Raw genomic sequence first — 10,321 nt, forward strand, 5'->3', positions numbered from 1 at the left:
CTTTGGCACCTGTTGCAGCCATGAAATTCTAAGTTAATTAGTACTTGCAAAAAAAAACAAGTTTATGAGTTTGAACATCAAATATCTTTTTTTTGTAGTGCATTCAACTGAATATGGGTTGAAAAGGATTTGCAAATCATTGTATTCTGTTTATATTTACATCTAACACAATTTCCCAACTCAAATGGAAACGGGGTTTGTATATAGCGCCGCCTGTTGCTTTGGCGTGCACGTTCCACTTTCTAGTGCACACCACAAAGTCTGGTATAGGACTACTGAACAGGAAGTGACAGGTGACATGACTTTGCACCTTAGCTGGTCGATGTACGTGGCTTTCTCGTGGACTCGGATGTCTCGATCCTGGGCCTCCTTCTCCTCCATTGCTCTCCTCTCCTTGTCCAAGGTTTGCCTCTGTAGCTCCGCCCTCTTCACCTCCTGCTGGCGCCGCAACTCCTCCTCCCTCTGAGTGCGACACGCGTCATGAAAGCCTCAACAGCACGAGCACGCGGAATATATATAGCAACAATAAAACATACAATGATGTCATTCGCAACCACTCAAGTTAGCCCCGCCCCATTCCGCTACATAGCCAAGATGGTGACTGCTGAGTGTCTTAACATACTTCTCAGTACCATAAAGCCACTAGCTTTTTTCTTACGCTTTGAACCCTGCGGCTTATAGAACGGTGCAGCCAATTTATGGATTTTTCTTCCCCTTACGGCCAGAAAGCAAAATAGTTTTCATAGAAGACATGCAAAGACACTTAAACGCTGCGTTGTTGTTTGTGCTATGGCACCATCTTGTGGACGAGTTCACTCACCGCAAGAATGACCACAAGTTTTATTTTTTTGCCGCGCAATGCGTTTCTGCTTCTATGGTTTCTCCATTCGTCACTCCAAGCAACGTTTGTAAGTTTTTGCAATATAACTAAAACAATTCTTACTTACTAAACAGTAGAAGCATTTAAGTCTCACCTTAAAACTCATTTGTATACTCTAGCATTTAAATAGACCTCCTCTTTAGACCAGTTGATCTGCCGCTTCTTTTCTTTTTCTCCTATGTCCCCCCCTCCCTTGTGGAGGGGGTCCGGTCCGATGACCATGGATGAAGTACTGGCTGTCCAGAGTCGAGACCCAGGATGGACCGCTCGCCTGTGTATCGGTTGGGGACATCTCTACGCTGCTGATCCGCCTCCGCTTGGGATGGTTTCCTGTGGACGGGACTCTCGCTGCTGTCTTGGATCCGCTTTGAACTGAACTCTCGCGGCTGTGTTGGAGCCAGTATGGATTGAACTTTCACAGTATCATGTTAGACCCGATCGACATCCATTGCTTTCGGTCCCCTAGAGGGGGGGGGGGATTGGTTTGCCCACATTTGAGGTCCTCTCCAAGGTTTCTTATAGTCAGCATTGTCACTGGCGTCCCACTGGATGTGAATTCTCCCTGCCCACTGGGTGTGAGTTTTTCTTGCCCTTTTGTGGGTTCTTCCGAGGATGTCGTAGTCGTAATGGTTTGTACAGTCCTTTGAGACATTTGTGATTTAGGGCTATAAAAATAAACATTGATTGATTGATTGATTGATAAACCGTCCCATGAGTGTTTAAGTTAGTATTATGATTCCCAAAGCCCAAAAAAAGTCTGTGGGCTATAGAGCATTTTCATTTCGGGCTCCAGTACTCTGGAATGCCCTCCCGGTAACAGTTCGAGATGCTACCTCAGTAGAAGCATTTAAGTCTCACCTTAAAACTCATTTGTATACTCTAGCCTTTAAATAGACTCCCTTTTTAGACCAGTTGATCTGCCGTTTCTTTTCTTTTTCTCCTATGTCCCACTCTCCCTTGTGGAGGGGGTCCGGTCCGATCCGGTGGCCATGTACTGCTCGCCTGTGTATCGGCTGGGGACATCTCTGCGCTGCTGATCCGCCTCCGCTTGGGATGGTTTCCTGTGGAAGGGACTCTCGCTGTTGTGTTGGATCCGCTTTGAACTGGACTCTCGCGACTGTGTTGGATCCATTATGGATTGAACTTTCACAGTATCATGTTAGACCCGCTCGACATCCATTGCTTTCCTCCTCTCCAAGGTTCTCATAGTCATCATTGTCACCGACGTCCCACTGGGTGTGAGTTTTCCTTGCCCTTATGTGGGCCTACCGAGGATGTCGTAGTGGTTTGTGCAGCCCTTTGAGACACTAGTGATTCAGGGCTATATAAGTAAACATTGATTGATTGATTATTAACTTAAAACTTTCTGTTTGTATTGTTTGTTTCACAAATTCCTCAGTGAATTCACCTAAATTTTACCGTGGAGTTATTGAGTCTGTTTTGCTGATTGGAGAGCGAGCTTCCACAGTTAGTGGATCTGTTTTGTTTGATCAGCCGTTTTACTGCCCTGTTACAGACTCATATGGATTCTTCATTCATCACTCCAAGTAACCTTTTACAATATAACTAAAACAATTCTTACTTACTAAACTGGCCCATGCGTGATGACTCTGTAGGAGTGTTTTCATGCATATTTGTACGCGCTATCGCAATGTAATGACGCTAACATTGTTAGCGTCAGCCCATATGCTAACATATTTACGAGTGTCTGAGTCAGTAAATTCATTAAAATGTCGCCATGGAGTTAGTGAGTCTATTTTGCTTATTAGAAAGCTAGCCTCTGCAGCTAGTTGGTCAATGACGATGACTTCTGTTTTGTTTAATCCCCCATTTTACTGCCCTGTTACAGACAGCGTTTGGAAACAATCAAGGTATCTAAATAAACATTTCTGTGTAAATAACTCATTTGACAACGTACAGTATGTGTCAGCGTCTTATGTCCAGTGCAGCTAATTTTTGGAAAAATATGTTTTTCTCTAGAATTTAATGAGTGCGCTCTCTAGTCCAGAATGCAGTATACTCAGAACACGAGTGCACCAATTGAGAAACAAGCCCTACCTGAGCGTGCGCCCAAAAAGTGTCTTTCTCAGTTTGATGAATTTCGTCCACAGCGTTTATTTTGCGGTAAACGGAACCCTGGAACATGAACGCAGAACCTGCTGAGAACATTACCCTTTTTTTTTTTTGCAATAATATCCAAATCATGCACGCTGTCTTTCTCACCACAGGTCCTCTGGGAACGTCTCCGTACTGTTGTGTTGTTTTGTGGAAGTTGTAGTTGGCCCCTGACGCTTTGGACACTTTAGACAAGATGGTTTCTGGCTCCACGTCGTCCTCGTCTCGAGCGTTGATGGTTAGGTGGGCGCCCTGCACACACACACACACACACACACACACACGCACACACACACACACACACACACACACACACACACACACATGGCTGCTGTGAAGTATACCATGGCTGTGTCTCAATTGGTGCACTTGCATACTCATACTTAGTCTTTTGATACAGTTGGTTTGTTTGAGTACATAAGTGTGTTACCCTTAAACACTTAGTATTTTGAGTGGATATGTGTGTTGTATACCAGTGTAGTCTTTTTAGTGCATAAATGCATTACACTTGTATTGTTAGTCTTTTGAGTACATAAGTATGTTACACTTGTGTACTTACACTTAGTCTTTTGAGTGGAAATGTGTGTTGTACACCAGTGTAGTCTTTTTAGTGCATAAATGCATTACACTTGTATTGTTAGTCTTTTGAGTACATAAGTATGTTACACTTGTGTACTTACACTTAGTCTTTTGAGTGGAAATATGTGTTGTACACCTGTGTACATATACTTAGCCTTTTGAGTGCATAAATACAATACACTTGTTTACTAAGTCTTTTGAGTACATAAGTACGTTACATTTGTGTACTTACACTCAGTTTTTTGAGTGCATAAGTGCATTATGCTTGTATACTTAGTCTGTGAGAGTTCATCAGTGTGTTACACTTGTGTCTACACTTAGCTTTAGGAGTGCATAGGTGTGTTACTCTTGTATACCCACACTTAGCTTTTGGAGTGCATTAGTGTGTTGCACTTGTATACTTGCAGTTGGTCTTTGAGTGCATAAGTGCATTACACTTGTATACTTAGTCTTTGAGAGTTCATCAGTGTGTTGGACTTCTTTACTTACACTTAGCTTTTGGAGTGCATTGGTATGTTACACTTGTATACTTACAGTTGGTCTTTGAGTGCACAAGTGTTACACTTGTGTACTTACACTTAGCTTTTGGAGTGCATTGGTATGTTACACTTGTATACTTACAGTTGGTCTTTGAGTGCACAAGTGTTACACTTGCGTACTTACACTTAATTGTTGAGTGCACAAGTATGTTACACTTGTATACTTAAAGTTGGTCTTTGAGTGCACAAGTGTTACACTTGCGTACTTACACTTAATTGTTGAGTGCACAAGTATGTTACACTTGTATACTTACAGTGAGTGCCACACTGTGTACATACACTTAGTGTTTTGATTGCATATGTATGTTACACTGCTGTACTTACAGTATACTTAATCTTTGAGAGTGCATCAGTGTATTACACTTGAGTACTTAAACTGAATTTTTGAGTGTATAAGTGTGTTAAACTTGTATACCTACAGTTAGTCTTTGAGTGCAGGAGTGTGTCACACTGTGTACATACACTTAGTGTTTTTAGTGCATATGTAAGTTACACTGCTGTACTTACAGTATACTTAATCTTTGAGAGTGCATCAGTGTATTAGACTTGAGTACTTAAACTGAATTTTTGAGTGTATAAGTGTGTTAAACTTGTATACCTACAGTTAGTCTTCGAGTGCAGGAGTGTGTTACACTGTATACATACACTAAGTGTTTTGATTTCATATGTTTGTTACACTGCTGTACTTACAGTGTACTTAATCTTTGAGAGTGCATCAGTGTATTACACTTGAGTACTTAAACTGAATTTTTGAGTGCACAAGTGTGTTAAACTTGTATACCTAAAGTTAGTCTTCGAGTGCATGAGTGTGTCATACTGTGTACATACACTTAGTGTTTTGAGTGCATATGTAAGTTACACTGCTGTACTTACAGTATACTTAATCTTTGAGAGTGCATCAGTGTATTACACTTGAGTACTTAAACTGAATTTTTGAGTGCACAAGTGTGTTAAACTTGTATACCTACAGTTAGTCTTCGAGTGCATGAGTGTGTCACACTGTGTACATACACTTAGTGTTTTGAGTGCATATGTATGTTACACTGCTGTACTTACAGTATAATTCATCTTTGAGAGTTCCTCCAGTGTATTACACTTATTTTTGGAGTGCATAAGTGTGTTACACTACTGCACTTACAGTATACTTAATATTTGAGAGTGCATCAGCGTATTACACTTGAGTATTAACACTTAGCTTTTGGAGTATGCAAGCGCGTTACACTTTTGTTTTTTGAGTGTACAAGTGTGTCACCCTATGTAGACAGTATACTTGTGGAAGTATACTGATGCGCGTATTCCCTTTGAGACACAACCACGAAGAAGACGTGGTGGAGGAAGTGGGACTCACCTTCAGGAAGTTGGCGACCGAACTCAGGTGATTGGCACACAAGCCTTTCTGGGAGTCCCTCACTCCTTCACCTGTCTGTCACAACAACAACAACACACGTTGCATACACTGCAGGGACATGTGTGTGTGTGTGTGTGTGTGTGTGTGTGTGTGTGTGTTCTGGCAGTGCTTACTTAATGGGGACATGGCTCTGTTTACACAGTCACCTTTAGGGGACCTCTGACGGTATGGGGACCAAAAAACAGGTCCCCCAAGGGGAAACTTTTTTAAATGACAGTCAGATCCATTCTGAAGGTGCCTAAGTGATTAAATGGTCCTCAGTAGTCACGTACAAATTTGTGTGAATTATGCAAAATTATTGAAATTTGGTCCCCATGAGCCATATTAACTTTTTTCCCCCAGGGTCCCCAGTAAGACTGATCGGCACATGACTTCATCAATCCAGAGATTTAAAGATGTGTATGAGCTAACTGGGCAGTGGCCATCCATCCATACGTTTTCTTCCGCCTGTCCGAGGTCGGGTCGCGGGGGCAGCAGCCTAAGCAGGGAAGCCCAGACTTCCCTCTCCCCAGCCACTTCGTCCAGCTCTTCCCGGAGGATCCCGAGGCGTTCCCAGGCCAGCCGGGAGACATAGTCTTGCTAACGTGTCCTGGGTCTTCCCCGTGGCCTCCTACCGGTCGGATGTGCCCTAAACACCTCCCTAGGGAGGGATTCGGGTGGCATCCAGACCAGATATCCGTACCACCTCATCTGGCTCCTCTCTATGTGGAGGAGCAGCGGCTTTACTTTGAGCTCCTCCCGGATGGCAGAGCTTCTCACCCTATCTGAGATAACCCGTGATGTTGTCCTTTAGGTCATAACCCAAAGCTCATGACCATAGGTGAGGTTAGGTACCTCGATCGTGGTGATCGGTTGAAAGCACCTTGTACCTGTGATCTTGTCCTTTTGGTCATAACCCAAAGCCCATGACCATAAGTGAGGTTAGGGATCTCGATTGTGGTGATCGGTTGAAAGCTCCTTGTACCTGAAATCTTGTCATTTTGGTCATAACCCAAAGCTCATGACCATAGGTGAGGATAGGGACCTAGATCTTGGTGATCGGTTGAAAGCTCCTTGCACCCGTGATCTTGTCCTTTCGGTCAAACCCAAAGCTCATGACCATAGGTGAGGATAGGGACCTAGATCGTGATGATCAGTTGAAAGCTCTTTGTACCCGTGATCTTGTCCTTTCGGTCAAACCCAAAGCTCATGACCATAGGTGAGGATAGGGACCTAGATCATGATGATCAGTTGAAAGCTCTTTGTACCTGTGATCTTGTCCTTTCGGTCATGACCCAAAGCTCATGACCATAGGTGAGGTTAGGGACCTCGATCGTGGTGATCGGTTGAAAGCTCCTTGTACCCGAAATCTTGTCATTTTGGTCATAACCCAAAGCTCATGACCATATGTGAGCATAAGGACCTAGATCGTGGGGATCGGTTAAAAACTCCTTGTATCCGTGATCTTGTCCTTTCGGTCATAACCTAAACATCATGACCATAGGGATCTAGATCGTGGTGATTGGTTGAAAGCTCCTTGTACCTGTGATCTGGTCTTTTCGGTCATAACCCAAAGCTCATGACCATAGGTGAGGATAGGGACCTAGATCATGATGATCAGTTGAAAGCTCTTTGTACCTGTGATCTTGTCCTTTCGGTCATGACCCAAAGCTCATGACCATAGGTGAGGTTAGGGACCTCGATCGTGGTGATCGGTTGAAAGCTCCTTGTACCCGAAATCTTGTCATTTTGGTCATAACCCAAAGCTCATGACCATATGTGAGCATAAGGACCTAGATCGTGGGGATCGGTTAAAAACTCCTTGTATCCGTGATCTTGTCCTTTCGGTCATAACCTAAACATCATGACCATAGGGATCTAGATCGTGGTGATTGGTTGAAAGCTCCTTGTACCTGTGATCTGGTCTTTTCGGTCATAACCCAAAGCCCATGACCATAGGTGAGGATAGGGACCTAGATCGTGGTGATCGGTTGAAAGCTCCTTCTACCTGTGATCTTGTCCTTTCGGTCATAACCCAAAGCTCATGACCATAGGTGAGGTTAGGGACCTAGACCGTGGTGATCGGTTGAAAGCTCCTTGCACCCGTGATCTTGTCCTTTCGGTCAAACCCAAAGCTCATGACCATAGGTGAGGATAGGGACCTAAATCATGATGATCAGTTGAAAGCTCCTTGTACCGTGATCTTGTCATTTTGGTCATAACCCAAAGCTCATGACCATAGGTGAGGACAGGGTCCTCGATCGTGTTGATCGGTTGAAAGGTCCTTGCACCTGTGATCTTGTCCTTTCGGTCATAACCCAAAGCTCATGACCATAGGGATCTAGATCGTGGTGATTGGTTGAAGGCTCCTTGTACCTGTGATCTTGTCTTTTCGGTCATAACCCAAAGCTCATGACCATAGGTGAGGATAGGGACCTCGATCGTGGTGATCGGTTGAAAGCTCCTTGTACCTGTGATCTTGTCCTTTCGGTCATAACCCAAAGATCATGACCATAGGGATATAGGTTGTGGTGATTGGTTGAAAGCTCCTTGTACCCGTGATCTTGTCCTTTCGGTCATAACCCAAAGCTCATGACCATTGGTGAGGATAGGGACCTAGATTGTGGTGATTGGTTGAAAGCTCCTTGTACCCGAAATCTTGTCATTTTGGTCATAACCCAAAGCTCATGACCACAGGTGAAGATAGGGACCTCGATCGTGGTGATCGGTTGAAAGCTCCTTGTACCTGTGATCTTGTCCTTTCGGTCATAACCCAAAGATCATGACCATAGGGATATAGGTTGTGGTGATTGGTTGAAAGCTCCTTGTACCCGTGATCTTGTCCTTTCGGTCATAACCCAAAGCTCATGACCATTGGTGAGGATAGGGACCTAGATTGTGGTGATTGGTTGAAAGCTCCTTGTACCCGAAATCTTGTCATTTTGGTCATAACCCAAAGCTCATGACCATAGATGAGGACAGGGTCCTCGATCGTGTTGATCGGTTGAAAGGTCCTTGCACCTGTGATCTTGTCCTTTCGGTCATAACCCAAAGCTCATGACCGTAGGTGAGGACAGGGTCCTCGATCGTGATGATCAGTTGAAAGCTCCTTATACCCAAATTCTTGTCATTTTGGTCATAACCCAAAGTTCATGACCATAGGTGAGGATGGGAACGTAGATCGACCGGTAAATTGAGAGCTTTGCCTTCCGGCTCGGCTCCTTCTTCACCACAACGGATCGATACGGCGTCCGCAATACCGAAGACGCCGCACGGGCAGTGGCCATTTTACCTCATTTGTTTTATGCCTCCAGAACCTTTAGAAAGGGTGGTCCCCACAAGTCATAATCAAAAACTTGGTGCCCATTCCAAATGAAAACCAGTATGTGTTTTTGTGTGTGTGTGTGTGTGTGCCTGCGTGCGTGTGTGTGTGTGTGTGTGTCCTACCCAGTTGATGAGGACGTATTTGGGCAGACCAGAATTAGGGTCTAGTACTCGACAGAAGGCGTACATCACCTTCCCGCTGTTCAACTCCTCCACCATCTCCTCCAGTCCCCCATCTGCACGCGCGCACACACACACACACACACACACACACACACACACACACACACACACAGGTCAAATGTTGTGTGACCCAGTGTCACCTGCCAGCCCTCACCTCCTTTTCCCGCCAAACGGATGGCGTTGCTGTTGCCCTCGTAGGTGAACAAAGCCCTGACACACACACACAAACACACATTACGCTTTGTCATGTGACAGGAAGTTAACGACGGCGCGGCACTGACCAGTTTGTGTCGGAGCGGGTGTCCACCACCTCCTTGTAGGCCGCCATCAGCTCAGCGCCGTTCTTGCTCAGGTTGAGCGCCATTTTTCCTGCCGCGGGACGAGGAGAAGACGGAAGGGTCGTTTCCGAGCGCCGATTGAAAAGTCACTTCCAGACCAGTCGGCGGAGTCCGACCCGTTTGAGGAGAACCAGACGGGCTGCATTCCCGGCACAGACTCGCCTACAGCATCTGTCCCGTCCAGGGCGTGTCCTCAGCTTGTTCAATCAGTGGCGTTCTCTTAGATCACAACAGGTGAGCTGTGATTGGCTGAAAAAGGGACATGGACTCTAGGTTTGTGTGTCATCTAAGGCTTCCTTCACAACTTCAAGGTTTATTGACATTTACATGATGCACTTGAAGGCACCACGCTGGTCACATGAACTCATCCTTAGGTCAGCCATTCTATCAGCTGATTATTGATTTGATCTCCGCTTCTGAGTTCAAATTGTCATCAAGGGAACTCAAAATGCTTTGCTTTTTCTTTCCTAAAAACACATTCCAAAAGGAAGACTTGACGAGGCTTTCCATTTGAACTTGTTCAAAACGTGTAAAACAGTTTATCATGCTGGCTGTTTGACCCTGGAAAAGATCATTGTCTATTCCAGTGTTTCTTAACCATAGGGTTATAAACTATCTGCACTCAGTTGTAATACGCTTTTCCACCATTTGTGGCAGTAATGACAATCTCAAACAGAAAAAGTCTGGAGCTAAAGTCATCGTGTCAGAGTTATTTGTTGTCGAACCCCAGGATGCAGAGAAGGAGGTAGGCATTGAATGGGAAAACATGGTTTTAATTTAAAATACTAGAACTAGAACAAACAAAGGTTACAAACAAAAAGCACGCACGTGGGCGGAATAACAAACTAAGGGGGCTAGCACTGGAAGCTAGAAAAACAAAAAGTAACTCTAGCATAGAAGCTAGAGGATCACAAACAGAAAAACTGGAAATAGCTATAGCTAACAAAAACAGCTTACCGCTACGACGACCAGGACA

At 44.5% G+C, this 10,321-nt stretch overlaps 1 protein-coding gene across 2 annotated transcripts in view; it reads right to left on the reverse strand.

The window, feature by feature from the left end:
- The window catches only part of dbnla (drebrin-like a), a 29,105-nt gene that overhangs the window by 11,760 nt on the left and 7,024 nt on the right, over positions 1-10,321 (reverse strand). The window contains exons 2-8 of one of the 2 annotated variants that reach the window (XM_061876210.1): positions 9,289-9,594; positions 9,162-9,217; positions 8,948-9,060; positions 5,462-5,536; positions 3,104-3,247; positions 2,939-3,016; positions 311-462 (exon numbers count right to left, since the gene is read on the reverse strand). In XM_061876210.1, the coding sequence (XP_061732194.1) occupies positions 311-462; positions 2,939-3,016; positions 3,104-3,247; positions 5,462-5,536; positions 8,948-9,060; positions 9,162-9,217; positions 9,289-9,371 (701 nt within the window). In that variant the 5' untranslated portion in view covers positions 9,372-9,594. Of the gene's footprint in view, positions 1-310; positions 463-2,938; positions 3,248-5,461; positions 5,537-8,947; positions 9,061-9,161; positions 9,218-9,288; positions 9,595-10,321 lie in introns of both variants that reach the window. The other variant, XM_061876209.1, reaches the window with a different exon arrangement.

This window comes from Nerophis ophidion, linkage group LG17 (genome assembly GCF_033978795.1).
Source record: "Nerophis ophidion isolate RoL-2023_Sa linkage group LG17, RoL_Noph_v1.0, whole genome shotgun sequence".
NCBI lineage: Eukaryota > Metazoa > Chordata > Actinopteri > Syngnathiformes > Syngnathidae > Nerophis > Nerophis ophidion.